The 23,791-nt window shown below is 41.1% G+C and overlaps 1 protein-coding gene across 6 annotated transcripts in view; it reads left to right on the top strand.

The window, feature by feature from the left end:
* The window catches only part of GRIP1 (glutamate receptor interacting protein 1), a 714,453-nt gene that overhangs the window by 592,198 nt on the left and 98,464 nt on the right, over positions 1–23,791 (top strand). For all 6 annotated transcript variants that reach the window (XM_059936436.1, XM_059936432.1, XM_059936435.1 and 3 more), the window contains 2 exons: positions 18,384–18,531; positions 20,433–20,602. In XM_059936436.1, the coding sequence (XP_059792419.1) occupies positions 18,384–18,531; positions 20,433–20,602 (318 nt within the window). The remainder of the gene's footprint in view (positions 1–18,383; positions 18,532–20,432; positions 20,603–23,791) is intronic.

Raw genomic sequence — 23,791 nt, 5'->3', positions numbered from 1 at the left:
AGATAACCTAATAGAAAGTTGGGGGCAGGGAGATTTGAACAGACAGTTTGTAAAAAAAAGATATCCAAGTAGCCAATGAGCCATGAAAGATTGCTCAGCACCTTAGTTGCCAGGGAAATGCACATTGAAACCACAATGCAATACTACTACACACCCACCTAAATGGTTATGATGGAAAAGACTGACCACAGCAAGAGCTGACAAACTTGTGGAGCAACTGGAACTCTCATTCCCTGTTGGTGAGATGGTAAATTTATACAACTCTTTTGAAAAACTCTTTGACAGTATCTCCTTAAACTGAACATATTCATACCCTACAGCCCAACAATTCCACTTCTAGTTATGACTCCCACAGGAATGCATACCTGTGTTCACCAAAAGACATACTAGAATGTTCCTAGGAGCAATATTTGTATTAGCTCCAAACCAGAAAAAAACCTAAATGGTAAAATGAATAAATCATGGCTTATTTATACAATGGAATATTGTTTAGCAATGAGAAGGAATGATCTAAAAATGATCCCCAACAATATGCATGAGTCTCAGAAACATAATATTAAGCAAAAGAAGCCAGATACAGAAGAATACAGGCAGAGTCTTTTTTACAAGTACAAAAGTAAGCAATACTAACCTAGGCTGCTAGATGTTAAGATGGTGGTTACCTGTGTGTCAGGGGAGTGATTTAAAGGAGCATGTGGTGTGGGAATTCTTTGATGCTGGTATTGTTCTATTTCTAGGTCTGGGTATGGTTACATAGATCAGGATATGAAAACCTATCAAGCTCCAACCTTAGGATTTATGCATTGCTCCATATGTTTGTTATACTTCAGTAAGAATTTTAAAAACACTATAAGCTAATACTCAGGGTACAAAAGAAAAATCAGTCCTGTAAAATGGAGGTGGCAATGTCAAAATATTCCAAAGTTAATAAAATTACTAGGTTGAGGCTGCTGCAGAGAAAGACAGTTAATCACCAGTCATGCTTTAGCTAAACTCAAGGTGACATGGGGTGTGTTATTTAATTTCACTTGCATTGTTTGAACTCTTCTTATGATATAGTAACTGTTCAACTTGACCCCTTTAACTCCCCAAGAAAAACTTAGGATTTCAGATAAAGCTCATTGGAATATGGAAGTTACATTTTTTGTTGTATGGGAATATTCTCCAAGTAGTGTATTGCAATAGACAAAAATAAGTCAGCAATTTTTTAAAGTTAAAAAAAATTTTATTAGAGTCTAACTCATCTGAAAAGGGTTGAAATTATTAGTAGCATTATTCGAATAGGATGTCACTGATAAAAATACTTTTAACTAATGGGTAAGTTGAAAAGCCCCCAAAGGTACTTTTTATCTACGGGAAGGTACAGCAGGCAAAGCTGCTGTTACCAAGCACACTCTTTTGCCTCCCCTGTGAGGTTCTAATCAAGCCTCGTGCTCTGATTGAAATGCAGGGCTCAAAGTGGGAAAACTGATTAACAAAATAAAAAACCTAAAGTGTTTCCCATGCAAACAGTCATCAGCGCATCTTATGTAATTATGTAGCCCATAAATCAACACAGCGTGCAAGGACTTCAGTCAGAGTGTAAATATCTTAATGACTGAGACATCTTTAACCATGAATAATTTATATCTGCATGATCCATTTTTCTCAGCCATACTTCACTTCAGCAGAGTAAACTAATCTTCTGTCGGCGGATGGGCTCTGCATTATTTCTTCCTGATTTTTCTTCTGTTTGTTTTTCTCATTTTGACACAGTCCATTTTTTTCTCTTGCACTTTCTTAAATAAGGGTTCTGCATTCATCCACCCTGTCTGCTTGCTTTTCTTTTTCCTATGCATCTTATTAGACATCTTGGAATAAAGCCAGAGATTTTGGACTCCGGCTTTTCATAAGGCCCTCTGTGGATGGAATTGGTTGGCAGCTAGGGAAATAGGCTTAATACCACAAGGCAGTATGAGCTTCCTGATGTTGCTGTGTGGAAACATTTATTATGGAAGGCAATTGCCAGAAAAGGCTAATGATCAATTAAACGTGAGCATTTGTAGATCCCCTTCTGTGATGCGGAGAGTAACGGCCACATGGTAATGCTGGAACGCAGTACTTGCTAAAATTGTTTGTTTTCCTAGAGCGCATTAAAATAAAGGCAGCTGAGAAGCATTCAGTTTAAATTCTCTCATCTAAGAAGCTCATCCGAGCATCCCAGCTCACCACGCTCAGCCTCCTCTGACCCCCATAGGTCTCATATCACTGCCATTCCCTTGACATGTGCCATAGATACTTGGTAATAATAATTGCGCTGGCGATCCGGTGGTTAAGACTCCGCGCTTCCACTGCTGGGGACGCGGGTTCGATCTCTGGTCGGGGAACTAAGATATCCGCCTGCTGAGCGGCACGGCCAAAAAAACAAAAAACAAAACAAAATAAAAATAATTGCCTTTCCCTAGACAGCCCTACGGACAGGGAGCTTGAGTCACCTTCTGTGGATGATGACATATTTGACATACTTTTTGACATACTTGAGTAATCTTCCTAGAAAGCTGGAAATCATATCCCATTAGATAACCCAATATTTTTATAAGCACTTTGACCCTACTGTATTAAAGATTTCAAAGGGGGTGGGGGGATTGCAAACATTACGTGTCCTGCAGTTTTTTTAAAAAAGTAACTAGACACTTCATGAGGTTCAACAGAATAAATTTCCATAGTGGAATCCAAGAGTTGTGTCCCATCCCCCTGCCTTTTCGGCAAGGGAACCCAAGGAGTTATGAGAAGGAAGGGATAATACATTTTCATCTTTGAGTCCCCAGTACCTTCTGAGGTTCCTGGAATATAGTTAGCACTCAATAAATGTATTTTAAAATTTATGTTGTTGGGACTTCCCTGGTGGTGCAATGGTTAAGAATTCGCCTGCCAGTGCAGGGGACACGGGTTCGAGCCCTGGTCAGGGAAGATCCCACACGCCGCAGAGCAACTAAGCCCGTGCGCCACAACTACTGAGCCTGTGCTCTAGAGCCTATGAGCCACAACTTCTGAAGCCTGAGCGCCACAACTACTGAAGCCCGTGTGCCTAGAGCCCATGCTCTGCAACAAGAGAAGCCAACGCAATGAGAAGCCTGCACACCGCAATGAAGAGTGGTGGTGCCACTGCAATGAGAAGCTCGCCGCAAGTAGAGAAAGCTCGTGTGCAGCAACAAAAACCCAACGCAGCCATAAATAAATAAATAAATTTATTAAAAAAAAATTCATGTTGTTGCAGGAATGATGACTTAGCCTGCAGACTTAGAACGCCCAGTGTGCAGGAATGTGAGATGGGTGATCTTCTATCCTGGCAAGAATCTAGTTAGGCTTCTCCAGCCTCCTGGCCAAAGCATTTGGACTTGGTCTCAGTCATATATATAAAATGCCAACAGAGCAGGGTCTCCTCACAGAGGACCTTCTTGAATTATCTAACATCCAGCTTCTGCTGGAAACCTAAGTAAGGGAAAAGATTGCTATCTAGGAAGATCCCCAGAGAGACATCCAGTCTGTCTACCCAGGGATCTGTCTTTAGATCAAGTTGACCATCACATTAGCTTGTCGCATTTAGAGACACCAGCATTGATTTGCTTTTTAATCTTATGCCTCAACTTTGATCAAAGAGTAGTCATTATGAAAATGCACTGAGGGCATTACCCATTATATCAGTTTGCACCATCTGTATACAAAACTCCATGGGAGAGGTAGCTCTTAGAGCTCCCTGCTACAAGGAAATTTCCACTGTAGGGATGAGAAGACTTCCTCTTCTCCAACAGTGAGAACTGCATAATTGACAATGTTCCTGTAACCGTTGTAGTTTCCAGGAAGTATAGTCATATTTTTTTAATTGTAACAGAATTCACATAACATATAATTAACCACTTTAAAGTATAAAATTCAGTAGCATTTAGTACATTCACAATGTTGTGCTACCATAAGCTCTGCCTGGTTCTAAAACTGAAGCAGTCACTCTTTATTCCCCTCTGCCCCCAACCCCTGGCAACTACTAATCTACTCTCTGTCTCTGTGGATTTACCTATAATTTAGAGTCATTTTTGCAATTCAGTCAAAGCATCTCTATTAACCCTTATAGGCAAGCATTCGTAGGTCTTTTTATTCTTCCTGATTGCTTCTTTATATTACATATTTTGTTTAAAGCAAGCAGCCTCCAGACTTTTGTGGAAAGAAGTTGAGTGGAGATATGTACAAATAAGGATATCCTCCTTCTTACCTCCAGAACTGCTCACGACCCTTCTCCATGCTACTCTGCACTATGACCTGTGTGGCCTGCATTATGGGCTCCCATGTCCTCTGGCTCCAGTTGGGTTTAGCTAAGAGGGAATCGTGGCCAGAGATCAGAGGGAGGGAGGACAGTGAGGTCCAGTGTATTCCCTGGCTTCACCCTGTGGATTCACTGGGGATGGCTGCATCCTTTGGCTGAAGGTCCCAGCTCCTGTCAGCTAGCCCTCTCCATACAGTCCTTTCTGAATCCTGGTTTCGCTAACAGCTCTATCCTTTGCCTTTTTGGGCCTAGTGCAGTATGGTGCCCTGTTGCTTCTAACCCCAGAGTATTGCATTATCCCTTGTGGTTTCCCTATAACCTGCCCACACATTTCTAAATAAGTGAGTCCCCTACATACGAACGAGTTCCATTCCAAGAGCGCGTTCATTAGTCCAATTTGTTCATAAGTCCAACAAAGTTAGCCTAGGTACCCAACTAACACAATCAGCTATATACCGCTGCTTTTACGCTTGCTTCCAGACATCCTGGGCCTGAAATAAAGTTACTGTCCTACTGTACTCTATACAGTACTGTACAGTAAAGTACACAAAAGCACAACCACTTGTAGAGGATGCACGCATGTGACAGTGTACACCAGACATGTGAACTAACTTACGTGATTAGGCATGCAAAGGCACATCGCATCTTTGAAAGTTCGCAACTTGGAGGTTCATATGTAAGGGACTTACTGTAGTTCCTTCATTAAAATCTCATCAAATTATCCTAATTTGAGTATATCATCTGTTCTTTGCTAGGACCTTGACTTAGTAAGCTTATGCTACTCCATGTTTCTGTTCAGCTGTCAGTCAACGTGATTTGCTCAGAGCCCTCTGCATACCATCTGGTCTGGCAGATTCTCCAATGGGCAGACAGTGTCCTTTCCCAGGCATCCAGAGCATTCACATCTCTTCATGCTGTTAGCGTACAGAACCTTTGTTCAATCTCTGAGTGATGCCAGTCTCTTTCAAGAGCTCATAATCCTGGAAGTAGCTTATTTACTTGACCATTTCCAACTATTACAACACCCACTTATAGAAGGGAAATGACCAATGAGTTCAAGTTCCATCTGGAAGAAGGTGGGTTACCTTTCGTGGAATGGATTGTTCCCTAGTGATTTTGCCATCAGATAAACTCAAACACTTCTCAGTCTGGTATTATGAGGCATTGGATAGAATTCGTTATGCAGGCTTAGAATTTAGACAAAGGAAAACTATCCCTCATCATCAACATCATCTGGGTATGCATGTGCACCCTGTTACAAGAACAGCCATTCAAAGGGTTTAAACATGGGGTTAACATGATTTCAACTACACTAGGAACTCTTAAGCATAACAATATGACTTAAATGTCTGCATCATCACTACTGTTAGCATAACACCTTGAATAAAATAATAGGTCTTCATTCATTCCATCAACAAATAACATTGAGCACCTGCTGTGTACACAGATGCTATGTAGACAATATGGAGAGTCACAGTCATGAGCAGGATGTACACAGTCCCTACAGCATGGAGTTTACATTATTAATCAAAGAACAATTAATTAAAGAGGTAATTGAACAACTAATTGTTGAATTACGTTTATTAGAAGTGCTGTGAAGGGAAAGCACAGGGTTCTGTTAAAGCATATAGCAGACAGGTTGACGTGGTTTGCAGGGCAGGGCAGGAATCCCTGCAGAAGTGACATTTGAGCAGAGAGCAGCATTGAAGGAGGGACCAGGGGAGAGTTGGAACATTCCAGGTAGACAGAACAGTGTATATAAGGGGCCAGAGGCAGGAAGGCACACAGTGTTTTTGAAGAATTGAAAGAGGAGTAGGAAGCTGGGGCAGAGAGATCAAGGGCAGAATGCTAGTAAAGGAAATTGGTGAGGTAAGCAGGAGCCAGATCATGTAGGTCCTTGAAGACTCCGATAATACATTTTACCCTGTTACAAGAACAGCTGTTAAAAGGTCTTAAGCATGGGGTTAACATGATGAGATCTGCACTTTTAAAAAATTGGATCTGGATTGGGGAAGTTGGGAGCCGTGAGAAGATGAGGGATATATCAGTTGATGGAAGCTTGGACTAAAATGGTGATGATGGATTTGGAAAGAAAGAATGAAATTGAGAACTCTTTAGAAATTAGAACCAAGAGGAATTTGTGAGAGTGAGGGAGAAGATGGAGTTGGGGATGACTCCTGGGTTTCTGGTTTGCCTGATAGAATTAAGCGTGAGCCATTCACTAGGAGGAGACATGGAGAAGAATCAGTGAAGTGGGGTGGCCTCACCATTCACTTTGGACATGTTGTGTTTGATAGGCTTATGAGACATTCAGGAATTGTGCAAGGCAGCAGTGAAGGATGTGTGCTGGACACATGCATTTGAGAGTGCACATGGTGAGGTGAAACTCTGGGCTGCTAAGGAGAGAGAACAGAGGACTGAGCTCATACGCTGTAAGCTCTTGTCAACAATCCCTGATCAGCTTTACATGAGATAAGCGCCGCCTTTTCCTCATCATTTTTTTCTGCATAAGTTAGGACCTCATTATGACACAGTCTTGTTAGAAAGTTAAAGTTGTGCCCTAGAAAGTTCTTAATGCGAATGCTTCATATTATGGGATGAATGTACGAGGGAGGGTGGGGGACCATCCCTCAAGCTCAGCCTTTAAAGGATGTTAGTGTTGTCATCAAAATATTTAAAGGTCTGAGGTTTTTCATCCCATCTTTTTATATATATATATAAATTTATTTATTTATTTATTTTTGGCTGTGTTGGGTCTTCATTGCTGCGCTCAGGCTTTCTCTAGTTGCGGCGAGTGGGGGCTACTCTTTGTTGCAGTGCACTGGCTTCTCACTGCGGTGGCTTCTTCTTTGTTGTGGGGCACAGGCTCTAGGCATGCGAGCTTCAGTAGTTGTGGCATGTGGGCTCAGTAGTTGAGGCTCGCGGGCTCTAGAGCGCAGGCTCAGTAGTTGTGGTGCACAGGCTTAGTTGCTCCGTGGCATGTGGCATCATCCTGGACCAGGGCTCGAACCCATGTCCCCTGCATTAGCAGGTGGATTCTCAACCACTGCACCACCAGGGAAGACCCTGCATCCCATTTTGATAAACATTAATTGTCTAGAATCACCTTTATATCTAGCAGCTCCCCTCTTCTACCCATTCGTAGGATACTGGAATTTAAATTCAGCTATTGTGTATTTTCATAAAGTTTATTAACCTTCTCTAATTTTCCAATTCCCGCTAGGCTCTTCCTTACTGACATTGCTAGTTCTTTGCAGAGTCATAGATTATCAGAGTTAGAGATCTTTTATTGAAGTCCCCTAATTTTACAGATTAAGAAGATGAGGTCCAGGGGAGATGATGGCTTGGGCCACATGGTAAGTTGGTGGCATAGCCAGGACCACCCTCCAGACCTCCAGATCTGAGCCCAGCTTAGAATCACACTGTGTCTTCTCTTAACCATGAGTTTACATTTCTCTTTTCAGAGTTCTGAAGCTTTCCACTTTAAATTTTAAAAGAAACTCATTAATTGCACGTTAGGCTCCCCCAAATGTAAATGTTGCATTTGTTGTTCCTTCAAAGCTTTCATGGGGAAAGTACTGCTTAAAGAGAGACTGTTATTCTAGTTTCCATTCCAGAGGTGCACCAGAGCAGCTATGAGTACACTCTCTCTCTCCCTCTAAATTAATGGTGGCAGAAAATATGATACCCTTTTTCTATGCTTCTTAATGTTCCTGTTCCTATCATTTCTTTGTATAAGAAAAAATTTAATATTCTTCACTATAACTGGAACATTAGAACCAAACATAAGAATGTAATTTTTAATACCTTGACAAATATATAGGCCAGGAAAAAAGAATAGCAATGTAAGAGTTTATATTTAAACAACTTTCACATATGCCGATAACCTCTTTATAAACTCTGATCTTTAATCCTGATGTAATGCTTTTAAGAAACATGAAAACCTAGTGTGTGTACTGGGTGATGGTTGATGGTGGCTTTATAAAATTTACATCTGCAAACAACTATAAATAGCTGCTTCTTAGAATAAAAGTTCAAGAAAGGTATGTTGGAGGCATAAACTCAAGTGAAAAGGTCTGTCACAGTACAGATTCAGCTGGCAACAAAAACTCAAACTTACGCTACTAGCTTAAATGTGGTAGAAGTTTATTTCTTGGGAGAGCAAGCAATCTCTGGAGATACAGTTTCAGGAATCTAAGCATCCCCCAAGTGCCATGCCCTTGTCTGCCTGGTGGGAGATGGCTCACCAGTTCTGGGCCCACAGTGCAACATCAAGAAGGGGAAAACGAGGTAGGGGAGGGCACAGACATTCTTTTTAAGAATGTGTCACATCTCACTTCTACTCACTTCCCATTGGCTGGAACTTAGTCACATGGCTGCACCTCACTGCAGAGGACGCTGGGAAATGTTGTCCTTAGCTGGGCAACCATTCGCTCAGCTAAAACTCAGAAAGCTTATTACTAAGAAAGAAGGAAAGATGGGATGCCAAGGAACAACTCTATTTCTGTCATTTGTAAGAGGTTAAGTTATAAGTAACAAAAAACTTTCTTACTTTCATCTGTTAAGCCCAATAAATTTATCTTTAGACAGAAAACCATGTGGAAGAATACATGTGATTGTCACCTCACAAACCTGTCTATTAAAAATCCAACAAGTCTATGAGAAATGATTTGGGAAATTAGTCCTTCTAAAATTAGTCCTAAAGTTCTATAAAAATAATGTGAGAAAAGGCCCCACTAGGCCAGAGCTCATATGAGGTTCAACCTGAACAGGAGAAGACATTGCAAGGGAGCAAACTCCAGAAAGAGGAGGACAATAGACCTCTGGGGATGGAGCTATAGGCATCAGATTATGTGCACTTGGCTTAGCAGCAGAACTTTGACTGTTAGAGTTGAAAGGGGGGAAGAACCAGCTACCCTTGTGATGGAAGGACAGCTCACACAGGGGCTGGAAAGCCAGCTCACACAGGGACTACAAGGACTGACCAGAATTCTTCACTAGGAGGTGCCAGTGGGACAGATGACATGCAAACCACTGTTGCAGATAGGCCTGGGACCACTCACTATAAACTCCAAGGTGAGAGTAAAGCAGGACCCTGGGCTGCACATGACCAAGGGAAGCACTGGAGAGAAACAAAGCAGGAAACGAGGGAGAAGGAAGAGAAGCCAGATGATGTCAATGGCCTGAGATCAGGGTGTTGACACAGCAGGGTGAGCAGGACCAGAGGGTTAGGTTTATGGGAAAATTATAGCCATAACACCCCAGAGTCAAAAAATCCTCTTAGTGGACTAAGACCTTTGGCTCCTCCCAGTTTTTATTAATGGGACTCTGCCCTGAAATTGACAGGAAGAGGAACAGGCCTTTTAACCGTTTTTAGGACTAAATATTACCAATCATTTAAGAAACATAGTGCATACAATAATCCTTAGCCCTGGAATATGAATGCGGTTGGCATGACTGTTCTCATCTTTACGTTATTTAAGAAAAATCTTGCTTCATCTGGGACTGAAGATGGCTCTCTCCCAGGGGACTTTTAGCTTCAGGAGTCAGTGCATATTGCCTGAGCTTCAGCGATAGGAATACAGATTTCCTAGTTCACCATATCTGAGTGGTGGCTTGGTGATAAAGATGTACTTGCAGGAAGACAAAGTGGTATTAATGAAGTCTCAAACACCAGAGCAGTAGAAAGTCATAAAAATACTACCTAGAGGACCTTCAAGATGGCAGAGGAGTAAGACATGGAGATCACCTTCCTCCCCACAAATACATCAGAAATACATCTACATGTGGAACAACTCCTACAGAACACCTACTGAACGCTGGCAGAAGACCTCAGACTTCCCAAAAGGCAGGAAACTCCCCACATACCTAGGTAGAGCAGAAGAAAAGGAAAAACAGAGACAAAAGAATAGGGACGGGACCTGCCCCTCTGGGAGGGAGCTGTGAAGGAGGAAAAGTTTCCACACACTAGGAAGCCCCTTCACTGGTGGAGACAGGGGGTGGGCGGGGGGGAAGCTTCGGAGCCACGGAGGAGAGCGCAGCAACAGGGGTGCAGAGGGCAAAGCAGAGAGATTCCCGCACAGAGGATCGCTGCCGACCAGCACTCACCAGCCCGGGAGGCTTGTCTGCTCCCCGCCGGGGCGGGCGGGGCTGGGAGCTGAGGCTCAGGCTTCAGAGGTCAGACCCCAGGGAGAGGACTGGGGTTGGCTGCGTGAACACAGCCTGAAGGGGGCTAAGTGCACCACAGCTAGCCAGGAGTGAGTCTGGGAAAAAGTCTGGACCTGCCTAAGAGGCAAGAGACCATTGTTTTGAGGTGCCTGAGGAGAGGAGATTCAGAGCACCGCCTAAATGAGCTCCAGAGACGGGCGCGAGGCGCGGCTATCAGCATGGACCCCAGAGACGGGCATGAGACTCTAAGGCTGCTGCTGCTGCCACCAAGAAGCCTGTGTGCAAGCACAGGTCACTATGCACACCTCCCCTCCCAGGAGCCTGTGCAACCCGCCACTGCCAGGGTCCCGGGATCCAGGGACAACTTCCCCGAGAGAACGCACGGCACACCTCAGGCTGTTGCAACGTCACGCCGGCCTCTGCTGCCTCCGGCTCGCCCTGCATAGCATACCCCTCCCACCCCCCAGCCTGAGTGAGCCAGAGCCCCCTAATCAGCTGCTCCTTTAACCCCATCCTGTCTGGGCAGGAACAGATGCTCTCAGGCAACCTGCATGCAGAGGCGGGGCCAAATCCAAAGCTGAACCCCAGGAGCTGTGCGGACAAAGAAGAGAAAGGGAAATCTCTCCCAGCAGCCTCAGGAGCGGCAGATTAAACCTCCACAATCAACTTGATGTACCCTGCATCTCTGGAATACTTGAATAGACAACGAATCATCCCAAAACTGAGGCAGTGGACTTTGGGAACAACTGTAGACTTGGGGTTTGCTTTCTGCATCTAATTTGTTTCTAGTTTTATGTTTATCTTAGTTTAGTATTTAGAGCTTATTATCATTGGTAGATTTGTTTCTTGATTTGGTTGCTCTCTTCCTTTTTATTTATATATATTTTTTATTTTTCCTTTTTCTCTTTTTGTGACTGTGTATGTGTATGCTTCTTTGTGTGATTTTGTCTGTGTAGGTTTGCTTTTGCCATGGTTTTACCACTTGTTATCATTGGTGGATTTGTTTATTGGTTTGGTTACTCTCTTCCTTTTTATTTTTTAAATCACTTTTTAATATTTTTTATTTTAATAATTTTTTAATGTATTTTTTTCTTTCTTTCTTTTTTTCATTTTTCCCTTTCTTCTGAGCCGTGTGGCTGACAGGATCTTGATGCTCCAGCCAGGTGTCAGGCCTGAGCCTGAGGTGGGAGAGCCGAGATCAGGACTTTGGTCCACCAGGGACCTCCCGGCCTCTCGTAATATCAATCAGCGAGAGCTCTCCCAGAGATCTCCGTCTCAGTGCTAAGACCCAGCTCCACTCAACGACCAGCAAGCTCCAGTGCTGGACACCCCATGCCAGACAACTAGCAAGACAGGAACACAACCCCACCCATTAGCAGAGAGGCTGCTTAAAATCATACTAAGTTCACAGACATCCCAAAACACACCACTGGCCGCGGTCCTGCCCACCAAAAGACAACATCCAGCCTCATCCACCAGAACACAGGCACCAGTCCCCTCCACCAGGAAGCCTACACAACCCACTGAACCAACCTTAGCCACTGGGGACAGACACCAAAAACAACGGGAAGTACGAACCTGCAGCCTGTGAAAAGGAGACCCCAAACACAGTAAGTTAAGCAAAATGAGAAGACAGAGAAATACACAGCAGATGAAGGAGCAAAGTAAAAACCCACCAGACCAAACAAATGAAGAGGAAATAGGCAGTCTACCTGAAAAAGAATTCAGAGTGATGATGGTAAAGATGATCCAAAATCTTGGAAATAGAATGGAGAAAATACAAGAAACATTTAACAAGGACCTAGAAAAACTAAAGAGCAAACAAAGAATGATGAACAACACAATAAATGAAATTAAAAATTATCTGGAAGGAATCAATAGCAGAATAACTGAGGCAGAAGAATGGATAAGTGACCTGGAAGATAAAATAGTGGAAATAACTACTGCAGAGCAGAATAAAGAAAAAAGAATGAAAAGAATTGAGGACAGTCTCAGAGACCCCTGGGACAACATTAAACGCACCAACATTCAAATTATAGGGGTCCCAGAAGAAGAAGAGAAAAAAAAAGGGACTGAGAAAATATTTGAAGAGGTTATAGTTGAAAACTTCCCTCATAAGGGAAAGGAAATAGTCAATCAAGTCCAGGAAGCGCAGAGAGTCCCATACAGGATAAATCCAAGGAGAAACACGCCAAGACACATATTAATCAAATGATCAAAAATTAAATACAAAGAAAAAATAGTAAAGGCAGCAAGGGAAAAGCAACAAATAACATACAAGGGAATCCCCATAAGGTTAACAGCTGATCTTTCAGCAAAAACTCTGCAAGCCAGAAGGGTGAGGCAGGACATATTGAAAGTGATGAAACGTAAAAACCTACAACAAAGATTACTCTACCCAGCAAGGATCTCATTCAGGTTCGATGGAGAAATTAAAACCTTTACAGACAAGCAAAAGCTAAGAGAATTCAGCAGCACCAAACCAGCTTTACAACAAATGCTAAAGGAACTTCTCTAGGCAGGAAACACAAGACAAGCAAAAGACCTACAATAACAAACCCAAAACAATTAAGAAAATGGTAATAGGAACATACATATCGATAATTACCTTCAATGTAAATGGATTAAATGCTCCAACTAAATGACATAGACTGGCTGAATGGATACAAAAACAAGACCCATATATATGCTGTCTACAAGAAACCCACTTCAGACCTAGAGACACATAAAGACTGAAACTGAGGGGATGGAAAAAGATATTCCATGCAAATGGAAATCAAAAGAAAGCTGCAGTAGCAATTCTCATATCAGAAAAAAGGACTTTAAAATACAGACTATTACAAGAGACAAAGAAGGACACTACATAATGATCAAGGGATCAGTCCAAGAAGAAGATATAACAATTGTAAATATTTATGCACCCAACACAGGATCACCTCAATACATAAGGCAAATGCTAACAGCCGTAAAAGGGGAAATTGACAGTAACACAATAATAGTAGGGGAAAAAAAAAATAGTAGGGGACTTTTACACCCCACTTTCACCAATGGACAGATATCTAAAATGAAAATAAACAAGGAAACAGAAGCCTAAAAAGACACATTAAACAGGATGGACTTCATTGATATTTATAGGACATTCCATCCAAAAACAATAGAATACACTTTCTTCTCAAGTGCTCATGGAACATTTTCCAGGATAGACCATATCTTGGGTCACAAATCAAGCCTTGGTAAATTTAAGAAAATTGAAATCGTATCAAGTATCTTTTCTGACCACAACGTTATAAGACTAGAAATCAAAAAATCCCTAGAAACAAATGACAATGAAAACACAACGACCCAAAACCTATGGAATGCAGCAAAAGCAGTTCTAAGAGGGAAGTTTACAGCAATACAATCCTACCTCAAGAAACAAGAAACATCTCAAATAAACAACCTAACCTTACACCTAAAGCAATTAGAGAAAGAAGAACAAAAAAAATCCAAGGTTAGCAGAAGGAAAGAAATCATAAAGATCAGATCAGAAATAAATGGAAAAGAAATGAAGGAAATGATAGCAAAGATCAATAAAACTAAAAGCTGGTTCTTTGAGAAGATAAACATAATTGATAAACCATTAGCCAGACTCATCAAGAAAAAAGGGAAAAGACACAAATCCATAGAATTAGAAATGAATAAGGAGAAGTAACAACTGACACTGCAGAAATACAAAGGATCATGAGAGATTACTACAAGCAACTATATGCCAATAAAATGGACAACCTGGAAGAAATGGACAAATTCTTAGAAAAGAACAACCTTCTGAGACTGAACCAGGAAGAAATAGGAAATGTAAACAGACCAATCACAAGCACTGAAATTGAAATTGTGATTAAAAATCTTCCAACAAACAAAAGCCCAGCACCAGGTGGCTTCACAGGCGAATTCTATCAAATATTTAGAAAAGAGCTAACACCTATCCTTCTCAAAATCTTCCAAAATATAACAGAGGGAGGAACACTCCCAAACTCATTCTATGAGGCCACCATCACCCTGATACCAAAACCAAAGATGTCACAAAAAAAAGAAAACTACAGGTCAATATCACTGATGAACATAGATGCAAAAATCCTCAACAAAATACTAGCAAACAGTATCCAACAGCCCATTAAAAAGATCATACACCATGATCAAGTGGGATTTATCCCAGGAATGTAATGATTCTTCAATATACGCAAATCAATCAATGTGATACACCATATTAACAAATTGAAGGATAAAAACCATATGATCATCTCAATAGATGCAGAAAAACCTTTTGAAAAAAGTCAACACCATTTATGATAAAAACCCTCCAGAAAGTAGGCATAGAGGGAACCTACCTCAACATAATAAAGGCCATATATGACAAACCCACAGCCAACATCGTTCTCAGTGGTGAAAAACTGAAACCATTTTCACTAAGATCAGGAACAAAACAAGGTTGCCCACTCTCACCGCTATTTTTCAACACAGTTTTGGAAGTTTTGGCCACAGTAATCAGAGAAGAAAAAGAAGTAAAAGGAATCCAAATAGGAAAAGAAGAAGTAAAACTGTCACCTTTTGCAGATGGCGTGATACTAAACATAGAGAATCCTAAAGATGCTACCAGAAAACTACTAGAGCTAATCAATGAATTTGGTAAAGTAGCAGGATACAAAATTAATGCACAGAAATCTCTTGCATTCCTATACACTAATGATGAAATCTGAAAGAGAAATTAAGGAAACAGTCACATTTACCATTGCAAAAAAAAGAATAAAATACCTAGGAATAAACCTATCTAAGGAGACAAAAGACCTGTATGCAGAAAACTATAAGACACTGATGAAAGAAATTAAAGATGATACAAACAGTTGGAGAGATATACCATGTTCTTGAATTGGAAGAATCAACGTTGTGAAAATGACTATACTACCCAAAACAATCTAGAGATTCAACGCAATCCCTATCAAACTACCACTGGCATTTTTCACAGAACTAGAACAAAAAATTGCACAATTTGTATGGAAACACAAAAGACCCCGAATAGCCAAACAATCTTGAGAAAGAAAAACGGAGCTGGAGGAATCAGGCTCCCTGACTTGAGACTATACTACAAAGGTACAGTAATCAAGAGAGTATGGTACTGGCACAAAAACAGAAATATAGATCAATGGGACAGGACAGAAAGCCCAGAGATAAACACCCGCACATATGGTCACCTTATCTTTGATAAAGGAGGCAAGAATATACAATGGAGAAAAGGCAGCCTCTTCAATAAGTGGTGCTAGGAAAACTGGACAGCTACATGTAAAAGAATGAAATTAGAACCCTCCCTAACACCATGCACAAAAATAAACTCAAAATGGATTAAAGACCTAAATGGAAGGCCAGATACTATAAAACTCCTAGAGGAAAACATAGGCAGAACACTGTATGGCATTAATCACAGCAAGATCCTTTTTGACCCATCTCCTAGAGAAATGGAAATAAAAACAAAAATAAATAAATGGGACCTAATGAAACTTAGCTTTTTCGCAGCAAAGGAAACCATAAACAAGATGAAAAGACAACCCTCAGAATGGGAGAAAATAGTTGCAAACGAAGCAACGGACAAAGGATTAATCTCCAAAATATACAAGCAGCTCATGCAGCTCAATATCAAAAAAACAAACAACCCAATCCAAAAATGGGCAGAAGACCTAAACAGACATTTCTCCAAAGAAGACAGACAGATTGCCAACAAACACATGAAAGGATGCTCAATATCACTAAGCATTAGAGAAATGCAAATCAAAACTACAATGAGGTATCACCTCACACCAGTCAGAATGGCCATCATCAAAAAATCTACAGACAATAAATGCTGGAGAGGGTGTGGAGAGAAGGGAACCCTCTGACACTGTTGGTGGGAGTGTAAATTGATACAGTCACTATGGAGAACAGTATGGAGGTTCCTTAAAAAACTAAAAATAGAACTACCATATGACCCAGCAATCCCACTACTGGGCATATACCCTGAGAAAACCATAATTCAAAAAGAGTCATGTACCACAATGTTCATTGCAGCACTATTTACAATAGCCAGGGCATGGAAGCAGCCTAAGTGTCCATTGACAGATGAATGGATACAGAAGATGTGGCACATATATACAATGGAATATTTACTCAGCCATAAAAAGAAACGAAACTGAGTTATTTGTAGTGAGGTGCATGGACGTAGAGTCAGTCATACAGACTGAAGTAAGTCAGCAAGAGAAAAACAAATACTGTATGCTAAAACCTATATATGGAATCTAGAAAAAAAAGAAAATGGTTTTGAAGAACCTAGGGTCAGGACAGGAATAAAGACGCAGACGTAGAGAATGGACTTGAGGATATGGGGAGGGGGAAGGGTAAGCTGGGACGAAGTGAGAGAGTGGCATGGACATATATACACTACCAAATGTAAAATAGATAGCTAGTGGGAAGCAGCCACATAGCACAGGGAGATCAGCTCGGTGCTTTGTGACCACCTAGAGGGGTGGGATAGGGAGGGTTGGAAGGGAGACGCAAGAAGAAGGGGATATGGGGATATGTATACATATAGCTGATTCACTTTGTTATACAGCAGAAACTAACACACCATTGTAAAGCAATTATACTACAATAAAGATGTTAAAAAAAAATACTACCAAAAATATACAGTCTTGAAAAGTGAGATGACTCAAAGGCTTGAGGTCATAATATATCAATAATAATAGTAATAATATTCTATGTGTATAGCACTTTATAAATTACAAAATGCTTTAACTATACATTGATTTCCATTGTAGTAAACGCTGAGGAAAAGGTACCATTTTCTAGGTAAGAAAGCAGACTTAGAAAATTTTAGTAACTAGTGTACGATACCATGATTTCTTCGTTTACGCAAAATATTGAGAAAAGAAGAAATAAGTACAGGTGTTATAAATCCATGTCCAGGCCTCTTTCCCGTGTGACCTCTGCCTCTTCTGAGCTTTAAATGACGTAATGAGTTTTCTCACTTATCCATACATTCATCAACAACTATTTATTGTACAACCTCTGTGTGCCAGTCATTATGCTGGGCACTGTGGATGCTCTGATGGACAAGACACATGCTCTGCCTCCACAGCAAGCTTGCCATCTGGCAAAGGACAGCGGCATGTCATCCACACTAGTCATTAAAAATGAATGAGGTGTGTGCGACAACAGCAGGAAAATAGCAGGCTGTGGGAGCACAGGAGAAAAGGATCTCACCAAATCATAGGTCAGGAGAGGCTTCCCAGAGGAATTGATGTTTACATCCCCAAGTACCAGTTGATGGAATGAAGAGAATTCCAAGCTAAAAATAAAGCATGTACGAAGATGCTTCTGAGGGAGAGGTGACCCTGGATCAGAGCCAGAATAGGGATAACCCAGAGGATTTACATATTTAACGTAGCGTATGCCTTCCTACTATTGGCCTACTCAGAGACATCATCTATTCACCCTTCCTTCCCATCCATCCATCCATCCATCCATCCATAGTAGGTGCTGCGATGTTTACTGAGTTAATTAATTTTTTAAACTTTTCTCAAGAGACCCAGTATGTGCCAGGCACTGTGCCTAGTGATGTAGAGGGCATAAAGTTACACAAGACATCATCCCAGCTGATGTGAAGCTTAAGTGTTAATTGAAGAGATAAACCCGTGCACATATTACTGTAATACAAGCTCGATAGAACAGGTGTCCTAAAAGATGCCCTAAGAAGTTACCACGCACTGGACGTGGGGATAGTACACGGAGGGAAATCTAAGTTTCGGTGATAACGTTAACAGATCAACATCAGACTCAACATTCTCCACCTTTTTCATGTGTCTGTTTGATTATTTATCCTGTTTTGTTTTGTTTTCTGAAATTTGTCCTTCCATAGATTCTGTGGCAACAGCATCCGGGCCACTACTAGTTGAAGTTGCCAAAACTCCTGGTGCCAGCCTTGGTGTGGCCCTGACTACCTCGATGTGCTGTAACAAACAGGTCATTGTCATAGACAAAATCAAATCTGCAAGTATCGCAGACAGGTGAGTGTCATAGAGAGTGCCTACTCTCCAAAACTGCATGTGTGTTAAAATATGTAGAGATATATTTATATATGTATATACATGCACATATGTAATACCTACACATATACACACACAGTAAAAAAGGAGCTCTTCTACCAGTTTATGCAAGCTTCATATACAGAACAAGTTACTGTTCTAGCGCTTAAAAATTCACCTACCTTATCAGCCACCCCATCATGTAATGTTGCTTCACCCAAATGTTTGGTGTGGCCTTTAGAAATGGGAAAAAAAGTCAAGCAACTCAGCACATGTACCTACTGTGTCCTAGGGTAATAGCCCGTTTTTGGTTTAGGGTAGCTAAGCAGATCTTTATTATGTGAACAATTAATCCTGCCACCATACAATCTTATTCCTTTTTTTTTTTTGAAATAAATAAAACAACATTTTTTAAATGATACAATCTTGAAAGAAAGGCCCTCCACCGTCATAGTGTGTTAGTCTTAGGGTTTCACCATTTTCAAGGGTCCCTGAAAACATCATTCATTCCCATGACAATAAAAACGCAAGACTTTTATCCTGAACTCTTCTTCCTAATTAATATTTTAGACTTACAAGAAGGGGGAAAAAAGACTACCTTAGCACCTGATAAATTATTTTACAGCTTCTGGTAAGAAAACCCCCAGCTCATAGCTGAAGCACTCCAAGTGCATCCACGTGGAATTTTATTTTTAGATGACTTGAAATGCTTTTGTCTTGAGAAGTAGACTCTGGTCACCGTGGAAATGTTTAGATCTATTGGGTTGGCCGCAAAGTTCATTTGGGTTTTTCCGTAAGATCTTACCAAAAAACCTGAACGAGCTTTTTGGCCAACCCAATACTTGACTACCCAATCTCCCTGCATGTTTCCAGCCCTCTTCTGCCCAGGCGCTGGCCCTGCCTGGTGAACCTCTGATTCCGATGCACCTGTGGCAACCCCTGCAGTGGTCCATCTACAGCTCCACTGTGCTGGCTGTTACCTACATTCAGCCCTTTAACAGTCATGGCCGTTGACCCACGGGTGCTCTCCCATTCAACGGTGCAGGATGCTTTCATTTTCTCCCTGTTTCTTTCCCATTTCGCAGCGGGTAAGCAGATTAAGCAGCTGTCCACTTGACTGGTACCTCGGGGTGCTGACTGCTGTGTTTGCTGTTCTCAACTCATCCAGTAGCCAATCTCTTGAGTTCAGCAGGATGTAGCAGCCAGCCCCCCATCCCAGCTACCCCCGCACCCCACTCACCACGAAGGCCTCCTCTGACTACTCTTTGACTCCTGCATAATTTCCATCATCATCGAGAGCTTTTGTACTAATAATTGTTTAACTCCAGAAAAACAAAATAAAACACAGTAATCAAGCACTGGTGATCTGGGAGCTTGAGTGAGACAATTCTGAGCAAGCACTGGCTCAGTCTTTCCCCAAGTTATTCCCATTAACACAGAAAATAGTTGTAAATGACCCTATTCCCATTCTGTGAGTCACATCTTCACATTCTGAATGTTTACCAACTCACAGATATAAAAACCTAGGAGGAAAACTCACAGAAAAAAGTCAAGGGGAAACATTTTCCTGTTCTTCCCTCCCTTCCCGCTCACTTCCCCTCAACTTGCAGCATCACCAGCCCCCCCCCAAATAATATATTTTTTATGAAGGACAAAAGAAAAACATTTCCTTGAGTTTTTCTGTATATTCTACAAGGTTTTACATTCCTCTTCATATCCAAGGAACTTAACATCTGAGAGGCGGTGTTTCCTATAACATCCAAACGATTCCTTTTTTTTCTTAAGTAAGTGAAAACCGTGTGAAGTTTTAACTATGAGGACGTGAAAGTCGGAATCCCAGGAGGACGGCTCTCCATCGTAGTGAGACTTTCTCCTTTCCGTAGATGTGGTGCTCTGCACGTGGGCGATCACATCCTGTCCATCGACGGGACCAGCATGGAGTACTGTACGCTCGCAGAAGCAACCCAGTTCCTGGCCAACACCACCGACCAGGTCAAGCTTGAGATTCTTCCCCATCATCAGACCCGCCTGGCCCTGAAGGGACCTGACCATGGTGAGAGGATCCATCCGGATAAATATCTGTTAATCCTCCCCTTGCAATGATTGCTTCTCCAGCAGAGTTAGAAAGCAGGGAGACGCTGAGTTTAATTCTGCCTCTGTCATTTCTTTTCAAAACCACAGGTGATCTTTGTTTACTCTTCTTCATCTTCCAAATCCCTTTTCCCAAGCCACAGGTAATTTACTTGAAACCCGCAAATTGAGGAAAGAAAGGTTGTTTGAAATAGAATTTTCAGGCTTGTACTATTTGATTTTTTTTTAAAGCCTTTGGTGCAAATGGAGTGTGGAGAGAAGGGAAATAATTTGACTTCCTGTTATTCATATTGAACTTCCACTCTGCTGAAAGGACAGTAAAGGCAAATAGTAAAACTCTCAGTTTTTAAAAATAAAGTGGGTATCATGCCAGACCCTTCAAATATTGGGGGAGGTGGGTGGGAACAGTTGCATGAGGGATGACTTTCTCTAGATTTTGTCTGTTCACCAGAGTAGTTTTTTTCTTAGGATGGAGAACAGCCTTTCTGACCAAATATTTCTCCTGGGAGTATCAGAATATTTCACTACAGTTATGCAGTAACAAGTGTCAATTGAGGGAATCTGCATTTTCACTGTCTTGAAGCTCACAGATCTGCTTGCTGAGCATGTATATACCATCCCACCTAAGCATCTTTAAATAAAAGCCAGTGCAAGAAAAAGGACTTTGAGCCCATGATCAAATGAAGAAAGACTCTCCAGTGAGGTCTTTGTTCCAACCCTCCTCCCTCCTTTTCCTTAAACCAAGCACCCTCCATTTTTATTCCTTGAAACCAATTCCTCGAAGCCTCACTAATACTATCAGGGCTCCCTAAAGGCGAAGAACACATTTCTGTATGTTTAGTTAGCAAGAGAAGAATTTTCTCTGGAACCGAAATTTTGCTTATGAGGAGGTCATTTGTATCCTATGTCTCCAACCTTCTAAAACACACTGCACTTTTCCACAGTTTAGAAAAAAAAAGAGGTACCAAATAATTTTCATACTGAATGAGTCAACTGGATGCAACCTTTTTTAATTAAATGGAGCTTAGACAGCCCTGGAGCTAATGAAAGTCTCCAGTACAGCATTCCCTTTATCAGATTTTAATTTTACACATTGGAGTTGGAGAAATGAGGCAGCCGAGGCAGGTTATGAAATTCTGCCTCATTTGAATGGAAATGATAAGGGGGTGCAATTCATGGGAACATTCCCTTCCCGTCAAGGGGCCATGCTGGCCTTTCCCGCTCACTGGCTGAGAAAGGAGATTTCTAAAACCGCTAAGTTTCTTCTAAATTAATCTGAAATCGCCACTGGATTTGGGGCACAGTGGGCACAACAGTGCACGCTGCCTAGTGCTTTTTTTTTTTTATTAGTTGTTTTGTTTGTTTGTTTTTTTATACAGCAGGTTCTTATTAGTCATCAATTTTATACACATCAGTGTATACATGTCAATCCCAATCACCCAATTCAGCACACCACCATCCCCACCCCACCGCAGTTTTCCCCCCTTGGTGTCCATATGTCTGTTCTCTACATCTGTGTCTCAACTTCTGCCCTGCTTAGTGCTTTTTCAGCATGAGATTTCGCTTGGTAAATTCTGGTATCAGTGAATCAGGAAAGTGAACAGACCCTATAAAAATGTCATTGTCTTTAGCAACCTCATTTTTCCCACCTTTTATTTGCCCTGTATACAAATCATAAATAGTTCAAATAGTTTCCACTCATGAAATATTAAATATTTTTACCTGCCAAGACAGTCTGAGAAGATGAATTTATATACTAAAATGGATGGAGACCAAAAATTAATTTTTCTTTTCTTCACTGTGGAAAACCTGACATCATTTGTGATTTTTCAGGGGGGTGAAGGGCTGGTCATTTTAGTAATTCTAGCTTCTGTTTTTGACCCTGTCATCCACTTTTGTTGAAAATTGTTCACCATCTTCTTTATCTAACATACAGACATCTCCCTACATTTTACATTAAAATCGGACTCGTATTTCCAAGAAGAAATAAATATTGGCTCTTAAACATACTTAAATCCCCGTTAATCCTCAAAAATGTTATTGTGTTTCTAATTCTCAAACTTCTGTTTTGGTATGTAGTGGTGTTGTTTTACATAGTTTTACCCTTTTACTACAAGAAAGCTCTGGTTATTTTTTCAAAATCTCTGATGCCTAAATAGCATGTCTCTCATCCCATAGGTGGATGGAGATATAACATTTCCCAGATTTTACTTAGCAACAAAGCATTCAGGAAAATATAGCATTCAAGGAAATATAGAAGTGGGCACATCAACCAGGAATAGATTAACTGTGCCTTTTGCTGGGAAGTAGCAACATTCAAAAAGCCAACAAGAATGAGTTTTTTAAAGAGCTCAGACATTGTTCCCACTGAGGGTCTTTGGGAGACATAATCATGATTGGAGGAAACTTTGTAAAAGAGTTTGGAAAAGAAAATGTGAGCAGAGTCATGAGGTTCTATACATTCAGTACCAGGAGGACTTCCATTTCTGAGCCCCAGGAGCAACCACCAGAGTAGCTGTTGCCTACACCCTTGGACTCCTGGACAGGACAAGAGGGTACAGTTAGAGAAGAGAACAAACAGAAGTACCTTCCGTATCAGATACCTCAAGATTTCAACAGCGATGTCACCATGGAATGATAGGAAAAACATTATATTTTCCTTGCTGTTTATCTGTAACAAAGGACTTAGGAAGAGGCAGTGGAGTGTGGTGGCTGAGGGCAGCAACTCAGAGTCAGACTTTCAGCACTTTAATTGTGACTCCACCACTTGGGAACTTAGCAAGTTACCCAACTTTTCTATACCTCAGTTTCTTCATCTGTAAAATGGGTATTATAATAATACCTACCTCATAGGTATATCATGAGTATTATCTGAGATAATCCATGTAAAAGCACTTAGCACAGTGTCTGGTATATAACGAGTACTCAGTGAAAGCTGACTGTTATTATGGGGACCATTAAATGGGAGAATATAAATGAATATTTTTTGCAAAATGAAAGAGCATGCCAAAAATGTAACATCTAATTTTTAAAGTAAAATACTTGCCTAACATATGAGTATTAAGTACACCACCGTAAAACAGTAGATTTAGAGTGCACGTTCAAAATAGGCTATAGCTGTCTTCTCTGGCCTACATTGTTTGTTGAACGC

This window comes from Balaenoptera ricei, chromosome 10 (genome assembly GCF_028023285.1).
Source record: "Balaenoptera ricei isolate mBalRic1 chromosome 10, mBalRic1.hap2, whole genome shotgun sequence".
In the NCBI taxonomy this organism is placed as follows: Eukaryota; Metazoa; Chordata; class Mammalia; order Artiodactyla; family Balaenopteridae; genus Balaenoptera; species Balaenoptera ricei.
The sequence above is the reverse complement of the archived record's forward strand: the minus strand, read 5'-3'. Positions and strand labels throughout refer to the sequence as shown.